Source organism: Tetrahymena thermophila (genome assembly GCF_000189635.1).
Source record: "Tetrahymena thermophila SB210 genomic scaffold scf_8254428, whole genome shotgun sequence".
NCBI lineage: Eukaryota > Ciliophora > Oligohymenophorea > Hymenostomatida > Tetrahymenidae > Tetrahymena > Tetrahymena thermophila.
The window spans coordinates 105809-133716 of record NW_002476209.1 but is presented as its reverse complement, the minus strand read 5'-3'; the positions used below and the strand labels follow the sequence as shown (position 1 = coordinate 133716).

Sequence of the window (27908 nt, the reverse complement as noted above, 5' to 3'; positions counted from 1 at the left end):
TTTTGTTTAAAGTAAAATTTAACTCTTTAAAATATTTATAAAAAGCAAAAAAGACCTTAATTTAAAAGAAAGTTATTGATTAATAACTCTCTCTGAAATTAAAAATTATTTTATTTTATTAAATCTATGCTTAATCTTTCTTCTATCAAATAATAAAAAAATTATTTCTCAAAATAAAATTTTTGTATGCTTTTTTGTATCATAAACAACACTGTTGTTTTGTTAAAATATTTGAGTTTTTTTGTTTTATTTATATGTTAAAATGATAATTTGACTGATAAACTCAACCATATATACATGTTTAATAATAGATTAGCCAAATAATTTAATTTAGTTTATAATTAAATAAAAGTGAAGACTTAAAAATGAGTATTTTATTTATACAATTATATACTTTATATTTTGTTATATGAAAATTTATATTAATTTATTTATAACTTTTAGTTTGTTTTTTAGTTGTTTGTTTAAAACACAATCTTAAGAAAAATATTTTATTTATTAATTTTAATTTATAATTTATAGCAAAAGCTATTTTTATATTTATTTATTTTTAATTATTTGTTTATTTATTTATCTATCTTCATTTATCGAAGTCTAATGATTATGATGCTTATTTAGTTGAAATTGTTTTTTGAATTATTTCTTTAGGCTAAAAAAATATAATTATAAAAGTAATATCGTCTACAACGGAGTCATCTTCACATGTCCATTTATGATAGGCTTCATTTAGTAACCAGCTGCATGCACCTTCTATATCTTTTAAAATATAGTATTTCCCAATTTCTTTAATTATTTCTTCATTAGGTAAAAATTCCCAAACTCCATCACTACCTATAATTAAAAACCCACTATCGGCTGTTATATTCTATCTATGATTGTTTTCAAGTGAATTACAATCTTAAGAGCTAGTATCTTAAGAATCAAAGTTTTCTTTTTTTTAATTTTAACTTATATCTTAATTTTCTGTTATTTTTTCATTTTATTTGGATTAAGAATTTATAGAAATAAATTGAATGTCAAACTCTTTTATTTCTGGTTCCCATGTAACGCCTACAGATGTTGCTACATCATCTCCAATAGACCTGCTCATAGCGAGTCCTGGAATATTTTCATTTTTTAGCCAAACTCTCATAGGACCTAGCTAATTACCATACTCATCTCGATAGCTATCAATTCTACCATTTTATTAGAGTATTCTTTCCTTCTCATCTGGTAGTTCTGGCTTATGATCTCTTGAAAGCTCTAAAACTTCAAAAAAGTAACTGTTGATACTTGAATTTTATTTGCCTTTAGTTTATTAAGTAACAGTTTAAGATTTTAGAAGACCCATAATGGCACGAGAGTCACCACAATTACAAGAAAATATTTTTAGACTATTTTAATTCATCAAGAGCAAGAGTGATATCATTGTTGTACCGCTAAACATACAATCTATACTAGAATTAGCAAGTTTTGTATTCAGTGAGTCTGTTAGATTAATTAGCTTCTATGCATAGTTTATTTCATCTCCTTATTGTTTATACTCCTCAATGATATTATTCTTAATGAATTGACTAACCAAGTGCCCATTTGTTCCATGTCCATCCATTACACCTAAGAAGTAAATTTGATCATAATCCTTATTTGACATTTTTTCGCTCATAAAAAATGAATCTTAATTTTATTTTTTAGGATTGGATGCCATAACACCTTTTTTTGTTCTAAATGAATGAATGATATCAATTTTTTTAAGTTTAACTACATTTATGGCTTATCTTATTTTTATAGGTTCTTCTTTTGATGGCACATCTTATGCACAATCAAGTGACATTTTAAAGGAATTATTTGTTGGTAATTCGTTTTGAGATGCCCTCCTTTGTTCAGGAGTAATATTATTCCTATTATTAGTTCCTACTATTTTATTTGGGATAGCATTAGCATATGATTGACTACGTTTAGAAATTCTATGCATAAGATTATTAACATGCTACTAATTTATGTTGCTAACTTTGAGCAAGTTGCTTTTATTTTATATATCTGAAGGGTCTGCATTTTTATTATTCCTTGCTATTAACTATTTATTTTTTTTTAACAAATTACAAATATTGTTAATTGGGTTATCAGTATTGTTGTTGCTGCTGTTATTGCTATTCAAAAAACTAAGCTACATTTTTTTCAGCTTTTCTTTGCTGATATTTTAGCCTTGATTAATGTTTTCTTAAGATTTATAGTTCTAATAAAATTAATAATCATTTTGAATAGTTGTAAATAAAATGGGGTTTCCAGAAAAGTCTTCTTAACAACTTTTTTCCAACTAACTTATACTATTATTTAGAGACACCTTATTGATAGAATTTTCAGCCTACTTTTTAACGATTCTCCTTTCAAAAGGAGAAATCGATTTTCTTCTGAGTTAATCTTACATTTTATAGTTATTTCCAAATAATTAATTTTAGAGCTCCTCTAGATTAGAAGAGTTATTATTATTATTAAACCCATTTTATTTTTATTTTTCTTTACTTGATTAGTTAAAAGGAATATCGAAGTAATTATTAAGTTAAGCACTTTCTGTTTTTTATGGCATATTTGATTTATAATTAGTGATATCTATAGTTTTATCTTCAGTTGATCCATCATGAGGTGTGTAGGTAGATAATGAAGAATTAGTTTATCTAGTATTTAATATATTGTCTAGATTTTTTGAATAAATTGGTATTTTATTTTTTATCATATTAAATTATTTTTCACTAACCCTGCTAACTCTCTCCTAACCTTAAGGTGGTTTTAGACCACTCTTCTATCTTTTGTTTTATTAAGTTTCTTCTCTTTTATTTATTTTATCTAAATTATACTGTGAAGATTCATCAGGATGTAGGTGCCTTAATTTTTCATTAATTGAGGGTGTATTTTTTCTACTATTCTCATTAAATCTATCTTATAAATAATATTTAGCCTCCTTTTCTATCGTTGACTTTATTTATTCTTCAAATTAATTAGAAGTATTTTATTGGTTTACAGTTTCTTATTCATTTGCTTATGAATTTATAGTTTTATTAGAACTATTAATTTTTTGGTGCTAAGATCTTATTTAGTCTCCCTACTTTTATTCTTATTATTCTTTCCTTTTTATGTAGATATTTTAATTATTGATAACAGCAATAGGCTGGTTTTATTCGGTTAATAAATGATTGTTAAAGTTAAATGATTAGTTATCCTTCAGGATTAATTTATTCAAATTTTAATACTACTCCTGAGCTGTTTATTAAGTATTTTAAGAAACTTAGGCTCCTCTATGAATTTTTAATGTATCATTTAGCTTTTATATACTCATTTTTTATATTTGCATGCTGTTATTAGATCTAGCTCTTAAATGCTATGGATAAAATCCACTAAAATTACCCTACTTAATCTCCTTTTCATCAAATCCTCTCTAATTAGATTAAGTTAAAGAATTATTAATTAGTTAATTTGACTCTTGCCTTTATTCTTGGCTATTATTTTAATTGTTTCTTTGAGCTCTAATTTAAATGAACTTTTCAGGAGTGTTATTTTAAGTCTTTACTCTCTTTTAACTGCTATTATATCTTTTTATAAAAGAGTTTTGTTTATCTCCTACTCCATATTCAGTAATATTTCCAATATTCTACTATTACAATAGAGCAATTTGATTTTGTACCAAAGATTTTAGATTAATTTGTTAGTTCGAGCTGCCTTGCCTACTAACCTTTATATTATTGCTGTTTAATTATTAATCTGTAAAAAAAATTATTATTTAAGAATTGAAAGATTTAAGGATTAATTAAATGATGAAGCTTTAATTCAAACAATATACTTTATTATAAATTTGTTTAATCTATCAGGGGCTAGTTTATATAATTTCCATTTTCTTGGCGCACTGGTGAGTTTTCTTGTGTTTTTGCAATATAATAACTAGAGTTGTAATATTTTCTATACATTATGATTTGATTTTCTAATTACAAATTAAATAAAAGTAATTTATTTTAATTAGTGATTAGTTTAATAATATCAAATATTATGCTTCATTCATTAATTAACAAATTTTTAATATGATATCAAAAACAAACATATTTAATATTTGCTTGTTTCTTTTTTTTTATATATTTAAATAGAATAAATACAAATAAATTCCATTTTTGGCCATTCATATTATTATGTAAATCATAAAAAAATGATGGTTAAAATTGTTATAACAGCATAAAATCCTTATTTTTTTGTAAACATTAAATTTTTAAAAATTAAAAAAAAAAAATTGTTGAAGAGTTTAAAGTTTTAAATTTTAAATAGAGAACAAAAATTAAAAACTATAAATTTTATGAAAAAAATTATTTTTAAAAAATTATTAAAACTCCATGCTTTAAAGGATTAGACATTCCTATTGTTTTGATTGTTTTAAAATTTTTTAGTTTATTTTGAAATATTTAGTAAAAAAAATTAAAATATTTTTAAAAATGCTTTGTATAAAAATCTACCAAACATCCAAATTAAAATTAAAAATTCTAGATATAACTAAAATATTGCTTAAATTATTAATTTATTTAATTTATAGTTATAATTTAGTACTATTAGGAGAATATTATCTTCCTCAATAATAAATTTATATTAGCTTAATCCTCCTAAAAAAATCATAAAAGTATATTTAGAATTATTAATTAATAAAAATTAAAAATTATAAATTATAAATATTTAATTAAAGAATGCCAAAAAATGAAAATAAACTAGAAAATGGGCGGCGTTGTGTACTCATTTTCTATTTTTTTTAGATTTTATTTATTTCGTTGTATTATTTTTATTTTACTTATTTATTTGTTTTTTTTTCAGTTAGGAATTTATTTGATTGTTTAGATTTTTAAATTTTATATTTTAATTTTTATGTTTTTTTATTTGTTTGTTTTTAATTATTTGATTTTTTTTATTTGATTTTATTATTTATTTATATATGATTTTTTATTTTTTTGTTTTTTTTATTTTATTTTATATATTTTTTTTAGCAGCAAATGTATGATTTGTTTATATTGCTCTATGGGCAAGGGATTGCATTTAGTAGACATTTTCTGTTTCTGATTTTAAAAACTTTTTTGCTTTTATTTTCGCTTCTGTCTTCAGTTAATTACCTAATACCTAATTTTAAACAATACTTTTTATATATGAGGGGAAAAAAACAATTGGTGCTTCTTTTACAAGTCTTCGGGTTTAATTTTGAAAAAGTAGGGTTTTAACCCTTAAATCTATCATGACTTTATGTATTCTTTTGATCGTTTTTAGGACTGGTAGGAGGATTGTACATATCATTTGGTTGAGGAAAAGAGGCATGGCTTCTTTTTATATTTTTTTTGGATGAAAAAACTTTAAAATGATATGTCTTTTAAAAACTTGTAGGCCTGGCAACTAAAAAACTATTAAGATATGTTAAAAACTAACGATCTCAATGATTACTCAAAACCGTATCAAAAAAGAAGGTTTTTGAAGACTGTAATTCAGCTGGTTTAAAGTGTATTATTCGGTGAGATACTTGATACCTAATTATTTAAAAAATTTTGGTCTTATTTTTAATAAGCCTCAAAGTATCTCATTAAAAACTGGAGGGATCGAAAGGGTATTTAATGGTATCTCCTTCTCTGAAGCATACACAGAGTACAGAGTAAATCATTTATTATAACCGAATAATGAACTACCATTATCACCTTTTTGCCTAACGGAATAGCTCTATCGAATTTAATCAATAAGTTTTATTGGGAGCTATTTTTCTAATTAAAAATTAATTATAAAGATAAATTTCAAATTTAATTGATTAAAAGCTAAAGAAAGATCTTTAACAAAAATCCTATATATTAATGTTAAATAAGAAATATAATTTAAAAACAATTTATAAAAAAAATAATTTCTTAAATGATATTTTGTAGTTTATTTTTTTATTTCTAACAAAATAAATTTATTATTATTTTTTATTTCCTAAATTAAATGATTAAATATTAACTAAATAATTTAGCTTTTCTATTAGCAGGAAATAATAAAATATGATATCATAAACTTACATATACTAACATAGTGAAATCTATATTATTAGCTCTAAATTCAGGAATTTTGAAGAAACCTCATTAATAAAATAAATTTATTACTAATTTTAACAAAATTTTAATATTTATAAAAAACTTAATTTAAATAATGAAATACTATTTATTAAATTTTGCTTTTACTATTAGCTTCATTAAGTAAAATATGATTGCATAAACATCATAAATATTCAATATTTATTGAATTTCTTTTTTAATTTCCAAATAGTTTATTTTCAGCTAAAAAATCTCTTTATTAAATTAAATTTGTTTTAAATTTATTAAAATATTAATATTTATAAAATAACCCTAAATTGAGAGATTGAAATATTATCTATAAATTTATTTTATTTTTAGATAAAACAAAAATAAAATTATGACATCATAAATTCATAAGTATCCTATATTTTGGATTCATTTTAATAAAATAATAAAAAGAAATTTCATTAAAAAAACTTTTATATTAATTAATATTAAAAAATAAATAAATTTATTTTATTTCAAACCGTTAAAAAATTATTCTTTTTTTTGTTTAAATGAAACTCTCTTGATGATATCACTAATTAAATTGAAGGATAATACAAATTAATTTATATACTTTAGAAAATGAATTTATAATGAATGATTAATTTTATAACTAAAACTTAGATTTTTTATAGAATATTAAAAACAGGATTTCTTATATGTAAACAAAAATATTAACATTTCAAAAAGGTGGAAGCTTTCTTCCTGTTATTATATCAATTCTTTCCTTAGGTTAAGGTATATGAGAGTAATTATGAGTTAATCTATTCTTGGATTTTAGGTCATTGTAGAAATCAAATTGAGAAGCTTTAACTAGTTTATCACTTTCATATACTTCATTTGTTATAGGATTAAATCTTTATCTTTAGGGTTTCCATTTTACATCTGGAACTGTTGCAGGATCTTTAAAATCATGTAATTAATGACTCATTGATTTAGTACTTCTATTGTAATTAAATCCATGTTTTAGAGAGGCCTCTACAAATTTTGATTAAGTTAAATCTTATGTTCCTAAAAGTGGTTTTCTTTTCTCAGGATTAATATATTTTACAAAAGATTTATTAGTTTCGCTAGTGAAATGCTATTATAATTTGTTTTAATTTGTTTAATGTTCGTGAGGAATGACAACTTAAGAGTGTGAAGGATGATTTGGTTTAAAAAGATTAGGATCTGGTTTTCTATTAATAAACTAATATTTATAAACACTTCCTAGAGGTCTTTCCCATTCTTTAATTCCAATATTGTAATTGTGCTTAATCATAAGTTAAGACATTTCAGCCGTCTTTTTGCCTTTATTTTAAAAATCGCTTGAACTAATTCCTTAAAACATAATGTCTGCCTAACTCCAATTTTAAAATCAATATTTGCTATTTGGATAGTATGAATTTGTATTTTGTGAAACACTTGAATTGAGATAATAATAAAATCAAATATTAATTATATTAGTTGTATGATAAATAGAATATTACAACTCAAATTTTTTACTTATAAAACTAATTATTTAATTTACTGAAATAAATAATCTAAATTAATTAATTAATGGTTTTATTTGGAGGAAACTTTAAGATTATTTTTTTTATTATTAAATTTTTTAAACAAATTATTATTAAATTAAATTAAATCTATTTTATTTTTTTTAATATACATTTTTATAATATAATTTTTCTTTTCACAATATTTTCTCAACAATACCTTTGTTGTTTATGAAAAACCCTTTTACTGGGAGCTATAGTTGCTCTTTTACAATTTAACAGGCCTATTTTAAATTTTCTTGCATTTGTTGTAATTAAGAACCTCGACCTTAAAGACTATCTTAATTGTATATTTAATTAAAAATCGAATTGCTGTTTTAATAGACTTGTATTTCTTGCAGCTAATATAACTTAGAAATGCTTTAAGTAAACTACTTCAAAGAATTTTACCAGCAAATTCTCTCTTAATTATCTTCTACACAAAGGCACCCTAATAATTAAAAAAAAATTGACTATATTTTTACTCTAATTTTTAGATTTTTACCTGGCCCTCCTGGCAACGTAAAAGTTTCAAAATCCTAAATATTTCTCATTCCTAGAAAACGATTTACCCACTCTCTAGTCTAACTACTACTTTCACATATTACAACAATTCTCTATTCCTTTGCTCCATTTAGTATACCTATATTTTATTTTTTGCTTTCTCTCTTAGTGTTTTCATTTTTATTCTTTGCATTTTAATGAATATTTAAAGGAGTTTACATTTTTCTTTACTATGAATAATTCTTTCTTTAATGAAGATCTTTTTGGCTTTATTTACCATTAATAACAGCTGATGCTTTTAAATCAAAAATAGGAATTTCAACAGGCTATGGAGAAATCGGAGAAGATTCGCCATAAAATCCACCTCCATTATTTTGTGTAGTCAACTCATCTTCTTGAAAGGATGAATTTACATCACTCAGCTATATACTTTAAGGCTATATTTTCTGTTGATTTTATATAGGATTTTTGTGATTAAATAATGAATTAACTTAAACAGCATTATTTTTGGTTAAAACTTCTTTATTTTAAAAGAATTCTGGAGCATTTTTTGATTAAATTTAATTAGTAGACTTTATCTAAAAAAGATGAATCTACTTAACAGTTTAATCGTTATTTGTTTAAAAGACATTTTGCTGTTGCTTTGAATAAAAGCTATTATTTTTATCACTTTCGATTTCAATTTAATGAGGATCTTATTTTATCTTTTCTAAAGATTAGATAGGATTTTATCCATTTTTCTAACTTCCTATCAAGCTTTTACTAAGAGGTTTTTGTAAAAGTTATTATTGTTATTCTTCAGGTTTTTTTAGTTCAAACAAATTAATAAACCCCTACTGAATTGGATATTTTACTGAGAGACTAAGAGGTTAAGTTTATTATTTATCACCTTCAATGCATTTGTAGCTTTGAAATTTATTTAAGTCTTACAAATTCTAATTATCATCTTATTCGCTGTATCTATTTAAATTGCAGTCTGCAACTGGAAAAGTTTCTTATTATCTAATTTAAATATCTTTTATAGATTCCTATTTTAAACAATAATCTCTATCACTTTTCATACGAGGAGCACTTTCATTTACTGTTGGCAAGGACTTTTTTAAATTTTCATCTAACTCTTTTTTTTATCTTAAATAAAATTATTACACAAAAGCCTTTTAAAATATTTTTTTTCAACTGAATTTTAGCAAAAATTAATAAAAATGATAATAAAATATAAATAAGATAAAATTTTGAATATAATTAAAAAAGAAAAAACTAACTTGGATTATTGCTAGCATAAATTGAATGAGCTACTATTATTGCTGCTTGTTAAGGAATTGGCAGAGACATTAATGTTGTTAGATACTTTACTTGTGAATGGCATTATATTTAAATTAACCTTTTTAATCTCTTTGCACAACTAATCATTTTCATCGTATTGAAGCTATTTAACAGAGTCTTCTCTAAGATTTTCATTTTTTACTTTCTATTATTATTTAAATAGTACATATTTGTATTAAAGAATGCTCAATATTATAAAATATTTTAGAATATTTATATACCTTTTAAGATCTAATATGGTATTATTGCTAAGATATTATTTTTTCTTTAGGAGGGCTGTTAGGTAGGGATGCTCTACTCATTACTTAATCCCCAGTGGCTAAATTTATAGAGGATGTGTTTCCATTTTATTTTAGACGATTGGTTATGTTTTATTTCTTTTGCTATAGACCAGTATCCTAGCCGTTAATAGATTTCATAGCTTATTTTTTTAATTTCGATAATAAACTTGCTGGATTTATTAATTAATATTTAATTTTTTAAAAAGTAAATTTAGTTAGTAGTGATCAGCTATTTTGTTGTTAAAATTTACTAACAATATATTTTTAATGATATGAGTATTATTATTTTCAATTTTACAATAATTAGAAAAATAAATAAAATTTTATAATAAAGGTATTTTAACAGCTATTTATAAAATATTGAATAGCTTTTATTAAATAAAGGAAATTCATTTCCGTAAAAAATTATAACCCCAACTCATATTTATTCACATTTAACAATAAAAATATAAAATTTAAATTTATAATTTATTAAATTGAGTTAACAAAATGTTTATTTTATTTTAAAATATTTTATTTTTTATAAAAGAAAAATTTCAAAAAAAATGAGTAAATCTTAAATTCTTTTTAAATGATAAAAATAAAAAGGATAAATTTTATTTTACAAATGAAAAATTGAATAAAAATTAACAACTTTTTTATAATTAATTTTAGAAAAATTTTAATTACTTCTTAAAAGAAAAAATTAGGGATTAAAATTTTATATTATTAAAAAAAAGGAATATAATTCGTTTTATATTTTAAATTAAAGAATTCAAATTTTGTAGATCAAAAATATCCCTTTTAAATTAGCTTTTAAATCAATTAATTTTTACTATGACTGATTGGAAAAATATTGTAAATGAGTAATATTATTTTTTATTACTGCTTATTTTAAAATAATAATAATTATTGTTATTAAAAGAGCTCTTTAATTAGATCCAAAAACTCTAGAAATTGAGTAAAAATAAAATATAAATTAGCATCTATTTATTCTAAATAATATTAAAGATTTAAGGATTTTGGTTAAGATTCTGCTAAAATTTTGAGTGAAGTTATTAGTGAGAAAAAAGATATTGAGAAAATAGAATTCAAAATTAGTAGGTTGAAATTATTATAATTTAAAATATGTTAGAATCATAGTATTTTAGTAATCCCATAGGAAATGTAGGGTGGGAGTACATAGGCAAGGGGTTTAGTAATTGCAAAAAGTTACATACTTTAAGTATTGAGATTTCAGAGTAATTTTAAACTTAAATTCTGATATTATTTAAATTTTAATTAAATCTTATTAAGCTCTCACAACATAGGAAGAGATGGAATGATTTATTTCTCAAAATATTTAAAAGATTGTACTTAATTAGTAGAGTTTAGCTTGCAGATAGGCGGGTTATTAAAATTTTTAATTAAAATTTAATTAAAAAAAATGATTGTATAGGTATAATCATATTAGAAAAGAAGGTTCATCTGCTTTAAGATAGGCACTGGAAAATTTTACATAATTGGAAAGAATATTTTTATCCATAAGACAGTAATTTGAATGGAATTTTCTTAAATTAATTTTATAAAGTAAAAACGACTTAGGTGAATAAGGAGCTATTTAAATTGGACAAGGACTTAAGAAATTACATAAATTAAAATCTTTTTCAATAGAGATAGGATAGTAAAAATTAAATTTGTTAGATTAATTATTTTTAATTAAATTTTTATATTTAGAAATTTTATTGGTCATGAAGGTATAAAAGGAATTTGTGAAGGTTTAAAGGACTTATAGTATCTCTAAGAGTTGTCATTCAATATTAGAAAGTGAATTTATTTTCAGCTAACAATTTAATAAATAAAAAATTTTAAAATAGTATGAATAATATAGGACCTTAAGGTTCTCAAGAAATAGGAAACCTAATTTAAAAGCTTCACTAGCTAGAAATATTTTCTTTTACTATTTACAAGTAAATAACTTTTGATTTATTAATTTATTTATTTCTTTTTTCATTAAAAAATTTAAACTTCAAATTAGTAACCAAATATTATAAGAGGGCATTCAAGGTATAGGATAAGGATTAAGTTGCTGCTAAAATCTTCAAAATTTATCAATGGAGATAGGAAAGTATTTTTTTGTTTATTTTTATTTTAAATATGAAAATTTTTAAAAGTAATTCTATAGGAAGTGAAGGAGCTGTATAACTAGGAAAAGGCTTAAATAAATGCCACAATCTTAAAGATCTCCACCTTATCATTTTTTCGTAAATTTTATTTAAAAGAATAACTAAATTATAAATATTTATTTTTAATATGATAGTGGAAATGAAATTGGTCATGAGGGTTGTACTGGTCTCGCTTTTGGATTTAAAAATTTGCTAAATTTAGAAAATTTATATTTATCGATAGGATGGTAAAAAAACATCTAATTTAATTAAAATTAAAAAAATTTTTTTTAGTAATAATAAGATTGGATCTGCAGGAGTTATCTCACTAGGTGAAAATATAAGCAAATGCATAAATCTTAGATTATTTAGACTAGAGTTTTACCAGTAAAATTCCTTACTTTTTAGACTTTAATAATAATTCAATAATTTTAGAAACGAAATAACGTAAGATGGAATTCTGAAATTTGGTAGCAAAATTAGACACTGCACTCTATTATACTATTTTTAGTTCACCATAACAGAGTAATTTTAAATTTATATGCTAAAATATACTAGAATTCTATTTAAAAAAACTAGTATTAACTTGGAAACTTAGTAGTTATTTGTAAGAAAACTAAAAAAAGCAGCTAACCTTGTAAAAGTTTATTGAAACATTTGCTTTTGAAAAATACAGCAAGTGTTTACTTAGAAATTTTAAGAAGAAAATAAATTTAATCAATTTTGTTTGAAAATTTATATATTAAATTTGTGAGTAAATTTTTATAGGATTATCTTAAATTTTTAAAAAAATTTGTAAGAAAGGTTGAGAAAATATCGTAGCAGTTTCTTGGTTACTTTTCTTATTTTATAATAATTTGATTGCAATTTAAAAATAAAAAATTTTAGAAAGTAAAAAATAAAGCAATTAATAAGGTCGTTTTTTTCAATAAATAATAATTTGTAAAATTTTGATGTGAATTTCAATAACAAATATATAAATTATATAAATTAAAATTATTCTTTTTTTCCATTTTTATCATTTTTTAGTCGAGCGAGCGAGCTTTATAAAAGCATTTTTTTGATATTAAGAATCAGTAAAAATTTCTAAAAATGGAAATTCCTAAAAAGCAAAAAATGATTTTAGTGTTTCGTATATAAACTCAAAGATGATAGTTGGTTCTTTGTGTTTATCTATGAAACGATTTATCATCACCATTTAATTATATATAGAAACGAAAAAAAATGGCGATAAGATTGGTGATTAATTATAAAAATAACTTTTTTAATTTATTTTTAATGAAAGAGAGTTAATATGCATTAGTAACATAATTTGCATAGTAATTAAATTAAGTTTTTTATAAATTTTTAATAAAAAAATGTAATTATTGGCATTTAAAGGGTTCTTTAAAGATAACAATGCCTTCTAGCATCTTTCGAAATGACTTTTTAGTAGAAATGCGAAGATGCATTTTTTAATAAAGAATTAAAAAGAAAACTAAATAAAATAACAAACAAGTCATATTTTCAATCAATATCAAAAATTTAATTAAAAGCAATAGATAAGCATTTGATTCAGATATCCGTAATAAATATCTTTCAAATAAAATAATAAATAAAGACAAATATCAATAAAAGGCAGTAGAGATTTTAAATTACAAGCATAGATTCAAAGACTTCTAATACAATTTATACTTTCATAAAATGTTTACATTTAAACCTAAGAAATTCTTCTGCATGATGCTCGGTGAAGCATTCCATACCTTACGTTTGAAGAAAGATTCCCACTGGCTCGATGTCAAGGATTCCTATCAATACCTTCTCAAAAAGTATCACCCGGATGTTAATTAAAACACACCAGAAAATGTAGAAATGATTAAGAAATTAAATATAGCATATAAAACTCTTGATTAATATTATGCCTCCAATAACTTAAAGACTGACTAAAAGCAAGATTAATAAGATCCCAACATGTCTTATTCTAAAACAATCAATTGGAAAAGCCGCACTGAAAAAGATTTGTACAATGAAATTTACTAACACTACTTTGGATCTTTAGAAAAAGAAGCTATCGCTAACCCTCAAAATAGTGTCAAGAGGGTCCTATTTGAAGGTGAGTACTAACGTGCCTTAAGAAGTCTTCTAGGTTAGACATAAGGTAGTTTTATGGATGAAGAATTCTGGAAATACTAACAATATGAAGGAAGTGGTGATTTCTACTTTAAGAATCAATACACAACCTAATCTACCTAGTCTGAAAGTTTTTCTCAAACACTATAAAATATGAACCCTATTTACAGATACTCTCTCGGCGCTTTCTCTCTTATCGTCTTTGGAATGGGCAGCTACGTCCTTATGAGCGAAAACTAAGACCCCTTTAAAGGTAAACTTAATAATGATAAAATCGAGTCTATCCGTCAAAAGGCCTTAGATTACCGTGTATCAGAAAAGTAGAAGCTAATTGATGAAGCCTTCTAGAGCTAAAATCCCATGAAGAGTTGGCCCGTTGGTTAAAAGAGCTCTAACTCCATGGACTAATTAATTGACTACACTATTTACGGTGATTTAAAATTCTACTTTATTGAAGCTGGTTACTTCTATAGAGATATTGATGAAATTACTTTCATGGATCACAAAAACATCGTTAAGAAACCCTTGACTTGCATCCGTCAAAACCACATGGTTTCCATCTCTTTGGAAGCAGAACGTTGTCTTCAAAACATATTCATCAAGGCTGAAGACCTCAAGCGTATTGTCCGTGAAAAGGGTTATTTTGAATGCCCTGGTATTTTCATGAGATATAAAGGTTTCGTCTATTTCCGTCACCGTGCTAAACCTATTGTCTTAAATGATCTTGAAAATATTCCAAATAACTAAACTTTAAGTCTCTTTGAAGTTTTCCATAGATACTACTCTCCAATTCCAGAAGTCTTCGATGAATATTATGAGTATAGACTTTCTCATGGTGGATATATTGAAGATACTACTACCTTAGAAAACTCTTCATGGATTGGAAATGTCACTTTCAATCACAGAAATATAAACAAACTTCTTATTAAGGGAGATGAAAAGAACATTTTCATGTGGAGAGGTAAGAGTTAGGATGATCCTCAAGAAGCTCGTTACATCAAAGTTTGGAATACTATGTACAATCCTCCTGAAGCTCCAATTGGCTAAGAAGCTCCCAAGAAAGCTACAGCATGAACAATCTGAATCAAAGCCCTTGATAAGAAGACAATAATTTAAATATTAATTAAAATGCAAAAAAAGTTATAAAATTTAAGAAATGGTAATTTAATTAATATTTGGATTGACTGACATATTGCAAATAATAAAATTTTTATGCTACTAATATTAACATTAAAAAACTAAATTAAATGTAAAATTTATTTTTTAAAATATAAAAAAAAATAAATTATGTTTATATTTTATATATTTCCTTTATGAGAATACTTAAATACATATTAATTAATAAACTAACTCACTCACATATTCAAAGCATTAATTAGTGCAAATTCTTGTTTATCATTAGCTATTTGAAGTTTCTATCAACTTTTATTTAATTTATATTTTTTTAGAAGTATTTTTTTGTCTAAAAATGGGATTTTAAGACTTAAATAAAATAATAAAAATGAAATAAATTACCTTTTTCGATTATAATAAAAGCTAAGAAAGACACGAATCATAATATTTCAGTTTGAATTTGTCTTATTAATATTAATAATATTGATAAATCTTGTATAGAATCGATAACTTTTGATATTTATTATCTAACTAAATAATTTATTATAATCACAAATTTTGCTAGCCTTTTCATTTAAATAAGCTTCAAATAAGCGGAAATTAATAATAAAAATGAAAAGAATTTTATTAGTTATTTTAGTGGTTTAGCTATTTTTAACTTTCAACTGTCAAGAACATAAAGTATAATATGAAAGAATCATTAGAAAAAACGAATATGTCTACGAATAAAACTCTTAAACAGAATTTGATATTGAATATCCTGGTTTAGTGAGAGGAATTTATAATTACAGTATCATGCAAAGAAATTTTTAAAAAAATGATCCAAATTAAGCGTCATATGATGAAATTTGTAATTTAGTTACTGATTCGGTTAGCTAACTAGTAGATTAACTAAATCATATCACTCTGAATGAATTAACAGATTCTTAAAATGATAAAATAGATATTATCAATTTCGCTCATCATGATTTTAATAATGACAAAACAGTTTACATAATTACAAGCGATAAAAATGTTTTACAGGTTAAGCTTGATTAAAACTAATTTAAATTAACTGGATAATCAAATTTTACATAATTTCATCCAGATAATATTAACAAATTGAGAATACCCCGTGTTGCTTCAAATAATATTTCAAAAAGAATATATATTGCATCATCTACCTTTATTATATCAAAGTATTCACATTAAATATAAACAATATATATGAGTTTTATTTGATTATTATTTAATTTAATAACTAAAAGGCCAATAGATGAACAAGATAAATTTTCAGAAACTCCATTTGTACTTGAGAAAAATTATTAAAATTGCTCTAAGGTCGAAGAAGTTCTTTCTTTAAACGAGTATCTAATTATTGCTTGCTATGAAAGTGGGTTAAATATTTATAAGATAGGGGAAAACAAAGAATTAATTTATGTAAAGAGTTACTCTCCCAAAGATAGTGTTTACAAAGTCTAATATAACGAATAATATAAATTATTAGCATTTTTAAAAGACTTTGGTATTTACTTTATACCTTATATTAATGGAGAGTTTGGTGAAATATAATAGTTTATGATAGCTTCTCTTAACTCTAACAATTTTGTTTCAAATGATTTCGAAACATTCTGGTTGTTTGGAAATTTAGAAAACCATGTTTTGGAAGTATTTGTTGATATAGAAAATAAAATTTAATAGGTGAATTTAAGCCACATAAATGTTAAAAGCAGGACTGTTGGATCTTACTTAAACGATGTTTATGGAATTATATTTTATGAAGATCATTTTTCAATTTTTATTCATTCTATTCCTAGTGATTAAGTCTCAGGATAAAGAGAAGAAATAGGTATATTTTTTATAAGTATTTTAACATTATTAACTATTCTAAAAATAATTTAAAGCTAATTTTACACTTGAAGACACTAAAAAATTTTTAGTGATAGAAGATAAAATCAACAAAGATTAAGCATTTGTTTTTTCTACCACAGAAAAATCACTCAAATTGAATGTTATATAATTCAATCCACCTAGATTCTCTTGCAAGCCAAGTATTTATTACCTACTATAATTATAATTAATCAAATTATCAATTTAAATATTTTTTTAATTAGGAGAAGAAACTGGTTTATATGAATATAGGCTTAGAATATTTAGTTAGGAATGTGATTAAGATGAATCAAAATAATTATTTTATTAATGTGTTGTTCAAGATTCAATAGATGTGAAAGTAATGAAATCTTATGTAACTAGTTCATAACAAAAATTAATAATCTGTATTGGTGTTGGAATTGCTGTATTTTTCATTTTAATTATTGCTATATTAATATTTTGCTATAAAAGAAAGAAAATCGATTTAGATAAGATAGAAGAAAAGGTAAGAAATTTAAGAAAAATAAAATATTAAAACCTAGAAAAAGAAAATCAAAGTGTTTGAGATTCAAATATTATATGCTTATCAATAAATAACAAAAACCTAATTTAATTTATTAATTGGATAAAAGCCTTATTAATTGTTTTTTTATTTCATTTATTTTCGCAAATAATCGATCTATCCTTAAAATTATCTTAACATATTATTAAAGATATAATTATCCGTCCTTAATTATAAATTTTTAATTAGCAAATCAGATTAAATATTTGTATTTATTTTAATAAATTTTAAGTGTTTATTTATTCTTAATATAAATGATTAAAATTTTATAAAATTTAATTTTCATTCAAATACATTTAAAATGATATTATAAATATTATTGTTTTAAGACACTGTTTCATGTATATTTTCATAAATCTCATAAAAAATTATAAAATACTTATTTATGGTAATCTCCCTTAGGAAATAAGAGGAATTTTAAATGAATTCAGGTATATAATAAAATAAATATGAATTAAGAAAGAGTTAACTAGATTTAGTATTAATTAATTAATTAATAAAGCTTATTATCATTATCTAATTTTAAAAGCTTTACTGTATATTTATTTTTTCGTTCGATCCAAAATATCTTTATTTTTGTTAAGGGATTTAATTATTAGGTTTTTACTGATTATTGTTTATTTAGAATTACTGTATATTTTGATATTTAATATTTATCTTGATGAAATAATATGGTTTTATTTATATTAATAAAAAAAATTCAAAATATTATTTAAATTTTTTGCTTTTTTCTTTTTTTGTGATAAAATAGCTCATTTTTTGATAGAACAAATTATTTGTAAATCAAAGTTAGATAAAATTTAATTTATTTGTTTCTTATAATTTTATTAGTAATAGTTGAAATATTAATTAAATAAGTTATCAAAGTCATCCTCACAAAAATTTAATTTTGATTGGTTAAAATTAGGGGATAAATTAAAAGCAAATTTACAAAATAAAATTTATTGACCAAAAATAGATAGATATCATTTGTTACATTAAAAAAAATATTTGAGATAGATACAAGTACTGAATGAATTAAAATATCTTAAACTTCAAATAGATAAAATTTTGAACAGGAAAAGCACTGATTAAATATGATTATAAAAAGTTTAAATAATTTTTGATGTAGCTTGAGAATATTTCGTTTTATTTAATACCTATAGTAAAGATTAATAAAAACTCTTTATTTTTTTAAAAATATGTCTAAATACTTATCAAGCTTAACTATTTAAGTTTAGAATGAAAAAAGCATGATAAATAAATTAGTTAGATGTAAAATAGCGTAAAATATCTAATTAATTTTTACCTTACTAGTAATTGAGATTTCTTCTAAGTTATATTTTCAACTTTTTTCTTTGAATGATTAATACTTGACATGCTTGGCTTATAAAAAGCGTAATAATTTATTTTTACGATAATAATTAATTTAAATCATTATTAAATATTAGAAAAGTTGAAAAAAAGTAATTTTTAAAAATCAAGAAATGAAATAAATTTTAATAGTTTTTGCTTTAGCTACTTTAGTAGCATAGACTTAGGCTGGTATTTGTTCTATATATTAAGAAAGGATACCATTCGAAGAATTAACAGACACATTTAAACAAATTCTCTTATGTGTTACAGATAAACTTGCCTTACTTGATTATCTTCCATCATAAAATTTTGATGTAGAAGAAATCTAAAAGTAGTATTACGATGCAAAGTTTTAGTGCTTTGGAAAAGTTAAGAATCCAACCTAGGAATTAAAAGATCTTTTCTAATGCTTCAAGAATTACTACGAAGCAAAATTTGATACTTCAATCAATATAGTTTCTCTTGAGAATTAAAAAAAAGGCACAGACAGATCTAACTGGGGTGATGAAGAGCTTAAATAGAAAATTGATGATGAAATCAAGTAAAGATCTGAACCCACAAATGTTGCTTTGGTCATTTTCTGTGTAGTAGTTTTTATTGCTATCCTCTCTCTTTTAATTGCCATTGCTGTTTCTAAATACAGAATATACGTCACAAATTAATAAAATGCTTTAGGCGTAACAAATACAGAATTTGGTTCCTCTGCATCATACAGATAGTAATAAGATGCTAATTGAGGATAAGAGAAAGGATTGTACATAAATATTATAATATAAACTTTCTAAAAATATTCACAACTTTAAATGTTTTCATATTTATTTGAGTTCTCGTTCACAAATTTGAAATTCCAGCTTCGAATTAAAAAAGTATTTTCTCTTTGCTGATTTTCTTACTTTTTTAAGTATTTGTTTTATAGATACTTTTTTTTGATAATATAAGCCCAAAAATTTTTAATTTACAAATTAATTAATCAAAAAATATTAAAAAAGCAAGTGTAATCAGCATTTCTTTAATCTAAAGTCTACAAATACAAAGCCTTTTTAAAATACATTCTTTTGAAAATTAAAATGAAGGAAATTTTTTTTTAAATATTTTATACTTTGTATCTAATTTATTATGTATTCTTAAATATTTGAAGTTACACTTAGAAAACTGCAAGCTTTGTTAAAACTCCAAAATTTAATCAAATTTATGAACTAATTTTTTATTTGATAATAAGTAATATTTTATCAATCAAAAAGCTTCTATTAATAATGTTGTAATTATTACATATTTATTTTTTAATAATATGATCTTCATTTTATTTGACAATAAAGAGATATATTTACCAAATCCTGAGTATAGGGTGAACACAGTGTATTTGACAATTTTTGGGTCTTATACTTAAAATTATTTAATAATCAGAACAAAACTTCAAATTTAAAATGAGTAAAACTAACAAAAAATACATAATTAGAATCAAAAATTAAATAAGTAAATATATTTTATTGTTTTAAATTTCTTTTATATTAACAAGTAACACAATCCTGAACAAATAAACTTTTTTATTCAATACAAAGTCAAATTAAAAGTTTAATATATTTTGCTAATTTAGGACATAAGTATGATGCTTCCTTTGCACAAATTTAATTGTAATTTTTTTACTGTTAAGAAAGTAATTACTTATTTAAATTGTTTTAAAGAAATCTTTTTATTTTTTTCAAATTTTAAAAAAGAATTAAAATAGATAAATTTTGATTTTACGTGATTTGATATGGTTTGAAAAAATTATAAATTAAATTGAAATAAAAATAGTCTTTCAAGTTTTAAAATATTTTAATTTAAAAAAATTTATTTTTATTTAATAAAGTTGATTTTAGTAATAAAAAAATTAAATTATATAATTCATTAAAAACACTTCTCCTCAAATTTTTGGGTTACCAGGCTAAATTTTCTCATAAATTTACTAGCAATAAAGAAGATGATGTTTTTTTGTTGTCCTTGGGAAAAAATAGCTTAAAATAATACAAAGAAAAAATTTTGATAATGAAAATTACCTTTTTTAATTTGATTCTTGTTTTTTGTTGTAAAATAAATTGAAGACACTCAAATTATAACTCTAAAAAACAAACAAACGAATATTCTATATATGAATCATTAAATTTACTTAAATTATATGAAATTTTTATAATTAAAAATACCTTAAAATATTTATAACACAGTATTTTATTTAAAATTAAAAAATTCACTATTTTGGGAATTATTTTTTCTCTACTTTAACCGAGTTATATGTAGAGTTAGGATTATCTAGGAAAGGATTTTCTCTTTTTTTCTTTTATTAATCTGAATTATGTTATTCAGTTTATAAATCTTACATTTTATCATCTTATTTTGCTGCATCATTGTCATCTTCATCACTATCATAGATGCAAGATAATAAATCTTTGAATGGCATTAAATGATCTTATTTTAGATTATCTTGAATTGGTTAAATATTTTCATTTTATTTTTTATTTATAGGATTAACAACACTTTAAGAATTTATTATTTAGATACCATTCTTATTCTCATCATTAAGTTTACTTATTTAGCTATTTTATTCTTAAATATTTTTTTATCTCATCTCTTCAGCTATTTACTAAACTGATTTAAAATCTTAGCTTTTTTATTCCACATTTAAATTTATATTTGAATCTTACTTATTTTGATTTTCTTTTTTAGCTTTTCTAGCTTTTTTTGGATCAAGTTTAGGTTTAAGTTATTCAGCAACTTTATTTTTATTTCTTTAATTGTACTCTTCAATGTCAAAATCTTCTTGCATTTTCTTCTTAATCTATTCTAGATGTAAATCACAAGCTGTTTTTCTTTAGGATTGCAACTCTTTTTAGTTTTCTTGCAATTATTTTATCTATGAATCACTATCACTTCTTTTTAATTCATTTTTTGTGACATTATTAATTTAATTTTAGTTTCCAAATATTTATTATTTATTTTATAACTGCTCCTATTAATTTTTTTGATTAAATGGAATGTTATTAAATTAATTCTTGCTTTGTTAGTTCAAGTTGCTTTGTACTTAACTAATATTATTGTTTTACTTATTTTAATTCTAAACATTAGAAATAATAATATTTTAATTATTGATTTATATAACTTATTTAGTCTTGTCTTGTATTACATTTTTAATACCACTAAAATTTTTTAAAATATTGACTTAGTTGTTATTTATATTGCTCGTAGTATTCTTATTTTATTCTAAGTTATTAGCATTTATATTATTTTGTTTGTTTATTTAATTCATTTAAGGATTGTTGTTAATTTAAGGTTGAATGAATTTCTCATTATTGCTGGTAGATGCTGCAGCATTTTATAGTCTATTTGCATTAATTTAAGCAAGTTAGATTTATTTTTAATTATTTTAGTCATTATTTAATTTAATTTAATTATTATTTACATTAATATCTTTTTAGTTGTTAAAGAAGTTATTCTTAAAATTATTTGCTTCTGGTATTTTTTCGATTAAGCTATTTTAGACTTAACAATTATTTAGAGTTGCCTAGTTATTTGGAGCTTTTGAGTTATTTTATGTATTCAGTAAGTTTAGTGAACTATACGAAATGGAATCTAACTCAACTTTCTTTGATATTTAATTATTATTTGTTTGAATATTTAAATTAGAACTGTTTTTGTTAAAAATGTTTAGGCTGATTATTTTTAAGTCTTCAACATTATCTTCATCACTATCGCTATCACTATCACTATCATGATCATAAACATTTGTTAAAATATTGCTAATCTAAGATTATTTTGAATTTAATATTTAATTATTTTATAATTCATTTTTCTATTCAGCTTTATTTGTTTATAAAGAGACAGGCTTCGAGTTTTAGATTTATTCTATTTCCATTTTTTCAATACTCTTATTTGAATTCGATGGATTCGTAAACTAATTATTCTAAACAGATTATTATACACTGCTTTTAGTGCTAGCTATTTTTTTTAAGAAATCAATATCTTCATCATCATCGTCATCATCATCACTATCATTTTCATCTATCATTTTTGAAAAATTTACAGCATTTGATAAATCATTATTTAAAAAATTTTTTTTTTAACTTTCAGCAACTTTCTATTGATTTTGTAAAGTTAATCCTTTTTGTTAAAAGACATTGTTAACATTAAGGAACTATTATTAACTTTCTTTGCAAGTATTTAGTGGAATTTATTGAGAAATATTTTCTTTTTATTAGTTTATTATACTGTTGCTATAATTGATATTATTACTATTTTTGTTGTTGATATTAAGGTTATTTTGTTATTAATTTAATTATATATTATATGTTTAATTGTAAATTTGCTATTTTTAAACTTATTCCTATTATTTTTATTCAAATTTATTTTATTATTATTTTATATTAGAGGGAAATAATTTATCTTCAGCAAATGATTTTTATGGCATATTTTATATTAAATTTTTTTCTTGTCTTTGATCTTAAATTTGGTTATTTACATTTGAAGCCTAGCTCTTTGAATTTTTAAGAAATTCTAAGATTTGCTTATCATCTTCATCATCATCATCATCATCATCATCGTCGTCGTCATCATCATCTTATTCAAACTAATTGAAGTTAAATTTCTATATTTGATTTTAATTGTGATTTTAAGTTTTTTATGGAGAGTTTTATTCTATTTGCTTTAGTAAGCTGTCTAACTCAGATTAGTTGCTTTATTCTTCATTTTAGTAGAGTAGAGAATAATCATTTAAATTAAAATCTGAAGAACTTTTTGAATTTGATCTTTTTTTCATCACACTCTTTTTTTCTTATTCTATATTTCCAAATACATGAAGAGGATTCAACTTTTTAACAAAGACTATTTCATCATCATTCTATTTATCATAAGAATTATGTAAATTAATTCTTTCTAAGTTAGAAATTGGATTGTTTGAGTTAAAATCTAGCTGACGTGAGCATTATTATTTAAAGTTCGAACACAAATCACTATTTAATTCATCGTTTTCCATGTTTTCAGAATCACTTATAATTAATCTATTTTTTTTAGAATTACTCTTTAAAGGTATTTTAGTAATTTATTTAGGATCAGATTTTCGTAACTAATTTGTAGTAGAAGATCTTTTAATATTTGTATCAAATACAGAAGTTTATTTTTTATTTCCATTTGAGCTGTTTCTCATAAACTTTTCGTTGCTACTGAAATTGCTGAATGGAGTCATAGTTTCAGGAGTGCTCATGATCTTTTATTAAGGTATCTAAGGTTATTTTATTGGAGGAGGTTATTATCTTTTCCCATTTATATTATTAGCTAATTGCAATAATCTATCCTAAATTTCCTATTATTTTTAAGTTTTTTCTAAACTTTGTTTAGGCTTTTCAAATGAAGGTTTCATTAGATATTATGGCGGCTCAAAATCTTCTTCGTCTATTTCGTAGCAATATTAATCTTCTAAATCTTTTTTTATTTCAACTTTAAATAATTATTCCTCTTCCTCCTCCTCTTCTACTTCCAATTAAATAATTGATTTTTTCTTTTAAATTTAATTTGATTATTTTTCTTTATTTTGTTTACTTCCCTAAAACTCAAAAAAATCCTCTTATTCACTTTCTGATTAAGAGCTAATAGCAGGAGTAAAGTCATTATTCTAACCTTTTATTATTCTGCAAATAGGATTTACGTCTTATGGTATCATCCTTGGGTTGAATCCATAAAATTCAAAAGTTCTTTTTGTCGCTTTTGGCTATCTACCAGTCCGACCCTTTTATTGAAAATCAGTAACACTTTAGCTGCAGCTATTATTTTTTAATAGCATCATAAGTTCTTTGTGTTTTTTTTAGCTTTAGTTGTAGTTTGCGTACTCCCTTCCTTCCATTAACAGGACATAGACTTTTCCAGCTCTTTTTCTGCCTGTTCTACCCATTCTCTATATCATTCTTTTTTAATAATAGAATTCAAATACATTTCCTTATAGAAGAAAATTCTAAATAAATATACCTTATAGGAGAAAATCCTGAATCATAGCAGACAATTAGATCTACTTCACCAATATCAAGACCTTCTTCACCTATGCAAGTAGCAATCAGAGTATTGTAAACATTTTATTTAAATAATTTTATAGTTTCTATCTAAGCTTTTTGATTCATTCCTTGTCCGTCTAAATTTGCTTATCCAATAAATATTTCACTTCTTATAAGCTTATCTCCAGCAGGATTAACAACATCAATATTGTTTAATAGTTTTTTTAATTCAGATGCTGAGTTTCTACTTTAAGTAAAAATAATTGTTTTAGATCTATTTACTATTGACTCCTCTTCTAAGAAGTAGTTTGTTAAGAGTTCCACAAGCTTTTCACTCTTAGGATGTGATTCTAAATCTTCACTGAGTTCGACTTCATCAAAATTTTCTTCAGAGCCTTTTGAACTTTTATTGTTTTGTTTTAATGGAGCATTTTCATCTTCATAACCATCATCATCATCTTAGTAATTTAATTATTTTGAATTAGTTGCAGATTTATTTTTCTTTGGTTTTTTTTATTTTGGAACATATTAATCCATTTTCATTACTTTTTTTAAATCAATGAAGTCCTACAATTTAAATATTTAAAGCTTGCTTCTCAAAGGTTTCCCTTTCTTATTATTTACATCTTTTTCAAATTAGTATAACCAATCCTTAAAGCAGTTTATTCCTTATTCTTAAATAAGCTTTTTTCCATGAATTAATTGTGAGAAAGACTTTTTTTTAAAAAGTAATTAATTTAAAATATTTACTTATTAAATACATTTTTATTAGTTTATTTAACTAATAATAATTTGTTTAATATTATCTAGCTTGTAATTCATATCAAAAAATTAAATAAAATCTTTTATCTAATATTAAAAATTCTAAAAGACATTTAAAATAAAATATTCAATAAATACCTGTAATTAGTCGTAAGCATCATTCAATCCTACTTAATGATGTTTTTCAATTATATCATTCTAATTTTATTTAATAAACTCCATAATATGGAAAGAAGTACCACGCTGTATATCAGAGGGTTTTTTAACTATTTTGTAAAGCTATATGGGTACCATCTAAAGATTTTTGAAGTAATTGAATCTGGAATACAGCAGATTATCAAGGTAACTCATAATTTTGGTCATTAAGTCATTACCCTAGATTTTTACTGGTATAATTTATTTTGAATGGATATACTACTTAATATCAGGATCTTCTTCATCTTTAATTTCTAGCTTAGAAATACGTAAGTTTTTTAAAACATCCTATTTTAAAAATAACAAAAATATAAACAAGGTAAATTATTTTTAATCTAATTTGACATCTAAATAAATTATTTTTCACAAGTTTTTTAAGCAAAATAATTTCTAAATATTTCTAAAATTAACTTTAAAATATATTTCTTAAAAATAAATATTAAATTTTACTTATATTTATTCAAATTCATTTCCTGGAGTGGCGCTCAATGCTAAAATTCTATACCCGTAGCCTAATGATTCGAAGTGTGTAACGATATTGACATATGCATACTTTCCCGTTCCTCTATGGGCTTCATCTAAATTAAAATATTTTAAATTATAATACTGATTAAAGTAAGAATTATTGCTTTAATAATTGTATATTTACCAAATATAACTAGACTTAAATTATATCCATCATATCTTTATTCAATTAAATCATTTTCTAAGGTTTATGGAGTGCAAAAGAAAATTCTTTTTCTTAAATATACATCTCTTCTTTTAGGTATTGGGTAATTTCCTGTCATTTCAAAAATATCATTTTTATTGATCAATTCAAATTGGCTGAGGCATTCCATTTATTAATTTACAAGTGGTCTGGTAGGAGCAAGAAAAAAAATCTTCCCTTTTGGAAACCAAAGATAATAATTTAAAATAACAGTTGCAGCAATAAATGTTTTTCCCAAACCTGTTGGTAAAGCTACAAGGGTATTATTGCTCAAGCATGTCTTAACAATACTATATTAGTACTCACGAAAGCTTTTACCCAGTGTATAATACTATTATTTATTAAACAAGTAGAATTTAAATAAAGTTAAGACAAGAGATAAAATCAAATAAATTTAAAAATTATTCTAAGAAATAGTTTATCTTCTCATTTATTCAAATGAAAATATGATGATGTTGCATAATTCAGATGATATAACAAGAAAATTTTAACAATATTAAAAGAAGATAATATTTTAATATATAAGACTATACCCAATATTGAATAGTATTTTGATTGACTTCAAGATTTGGTTCAAGGCCTGAATTAGGAGAAGGATTTAATTTTGTATTTGAATAGCCTTAGAAATCAATAACATCAATATTGCTCTCTTATTTAGCCTCCTCCTCTTCTTCATCCATTATACTAAACCTGTTACTGTCTTAATTACCAACTTTATCACATTAAGAGGGAAGAGACATGTTAGAGAACTCCTCAGAATAAAATTTATTGGCTTTTATAAAATCATTCATTTGAATTTGCTTAGTTTTTTTCTTATCTTTGGGTTTTAAAATAGTTTTTTTTTCTTTTATAATCTTCTTCTAATTAGTGTTCATTATTGCTTCAAACGCATTAGAAGATTTACTGTTTTCATCATCGTTCATTATCCAAAATAGTAATTTATATTGCTATTTATTACAAAAGTAACTTGCTTTACAAATGTAATATTTATATTCGGATATATTATCTTATATATTTATATATAAAAACAAGGTAAAATGATTGATGAGTCAATACTCTGTCTCTATAATCAAAGCAATTTTTAATTTTTTAATTTGGCACGCAATTTAGTATCTTATAATCAGAAATACGACTATTTCTATTTATTTCAAATTCTGACAAAAAATGTGATATATCCCGCTAATTTAAAATATTGAAAAATTTATTTAATTGCTTATTGTTATTATTCTAATAATGTAAATAAATAAATAAATAAATAAATAAATAAATAACACTAACATATTATTTAAAAAATAAATTATAAAATTTAAATTTTAAACTTTTAGTTTTAAATAAAAGCAGTAAATTAAATTTATTTTGGTATCTGAAATATTTTCATTTATTTAAATTAAAAATTATTTCTTTACTTAAATTTTGATAATAAGTTTGAAGTAGAAATTTATCAA

At 22.6% G+C, this 27908-nt stretch overlaps 8 protein-coding genes across 8 annotated transcripts; 4 read left to right on the top strand and 4 right to left on the bottom strand. All coding sequences in view use genetic code 6, as the record gives it.

Moving 5' to 3' along the window:
- Nucleotides 1-580: 580 nt before the first annotated feature.
- TTHERM_00535540 (protein phosphatase 2c) lies at nucleotides 581-3980 on the bottom strand (the record flags this gene model as incomplete). Its single annotated transcript, XM_001023463.2, has 2 exons — nucleotides 3812-3980; nucleotides 581-3732 (listed from the first exon to the last, which is right to left on the bottom strand). Exons 1-2 carry the CDS (start codon nucleotides 3933-3935, stop codon nucleotides 581-583), a joined length of 3276 nt encoding a protein of 1091 aa, XP_001023463.2. The 5' UTR covers nucleotides 3936-3980.
- A 2776-nt stretch (nucleotides 3981-6756) lies between these two features.
- TTHERM_00535530 (hypothetical protein) lies at nucleotides 6757-7347 on the bottom strand (the record flags this gene model as incomplete). The annotated part of the gene is made up of 1 exon (XM_001023462.3): nucleotides 6757-7347. The coding sequence occupies one exon, from the start codon at nucleotides 7345-7347 to the stop codon at nucleotides 6757-6759; it is 591 nt and encodes a 196-aa protein (XP_001023462.2).
- A 396-nt stretch (nucleotides 7348-7743) lies between these two features.
- On the bottom strand, nucleotides 7744-9831 carry TTHERM_00535520 (hypothetical protein; the record flags this gene model as incomplete). Its single annotated transcript, XM_001023461.1, has 4 exons — nucleotides 7744-8036; nucleotides 8091-9217; nucleotides 9352-9557; nucleotides 9634-9831. The coding sequence occupies 4 exons, from the start codon at nucleotides 9829-9831 to the stop codon at nucleotides 7744-7746; spliced, it is 1824 nt and encodes a 607-aa protein (XP_001023461.1).
- Nucleotides 9832-10509: 678 nt separating this feature from the next.
- TTHERM_00535510 (kinase domain protein) lies at nucleotides 10510-12468 on the top strand (the record flags this gene model as incomplete). Its single annotated transcript, XM_001023460.2, has 15 exons — nucleotides 10510-10538; nucleotides 10598-10633; nucleotides 10684-10776; nucleotides 10824-10913; nucleotides 10969-11061; nucleotides 11111-11203; nucleotides 11243-11335; nucleotides 11389-11478; nucleotides 11529-11621; nucleotides 11690-11779; nucleotides 11826-11915; nucleotides 11972-12064; nucleotides 12111-12203; nucleotides 12252-12341; nucleotides 12396-12468. 15 exons carry the CDS (start codon nucleotides 10510-10512, stop codon nucleotides 12466-12468), a joined length of 1239 nt encoding a protein of 412 aa, XP_001023460.2.
- A 1031-nt stretch (nucleotides 12469-13499) lies between these two features.
- TTHERM_00535500 (DnaJ domain protein) lies at nucleotides 13500-14999 on the top strand (the record flags this gene model as incomplete). Its single annotated transcript, XM_001023459.3, has 1 exon — nucleotides 13500-14999. The coding sequence occupies one exon, from the start codon at nucleotides 13500-13502 to the stop codon at nucleotides 14997-14999; it is 1500 nt and encodes a 499-aa protein (XP_001023459.1).
- Nucleotides 15000-15650: 651 nt separating this feature from the next.
- On the top strand, nucleotides 15651-17454 carry TTHERM_00535490 (transmembrane protein, putative; the record flags this gene model as incomplete). Its single annotated transcript, XM_001023458.1, has 4 exons — nucleotides 15651-16216; nucleotides 16286-16866; nucleotides 16922-17068; nucleotides 17132-17454. The coding sequence occupies 4 exons, from the start codon at nucleotides 15651-15653 to the stop codon at nucleotides 17452-17454; spliced, it is 1617 nt and encodes a 538-aa protein (XP_001023458.1).
- A 1463-nt stretch (nucleotides 17455-18917) lies between these two features.
- TTHERM_00535480 (transmembrane protein, putative) lies at nucleotides 18918-19523 on the top strand (the record flags this gene model as incomplete). The annotated part of the gene is made up of 1 exon (XM_001023457.3): nucleotides 18918-19523. One exon carries the CDS (start codon nucleotides 18918-18920, stop codon nucleotides 19521-19523), a length of 606 nt encoding a protein of 201 aa, XP_001023457.1.
- Nucleotides 19524-21010: 1487 nt separating this feature from the next.
- Nucleotides 21011-27386, bottom strand: TTHERM_00535470 (type III restriction enzyme, res subunit; the record flags this gene model as incomplete). The annotated part of the gene is made up of 6 exons (XM_001023456.2): nucleotides 21011-24713; nucleotides 24775-25511; nucleotides 25698-26042; nucleotides 26205-26332; nucleotides 26404-26794; nucleotides 26997-27386. 6 exons carry the CDS (start codon nucleotides 27384-27386, stop codon nucleotides 21011-21013), a joined length of 5694 nt encoding a protein of 1897 aa, XP_001023456.2.
- Between the last annotated feature and the right edge of the window lie 522 nt (nucleotides 27387-27908).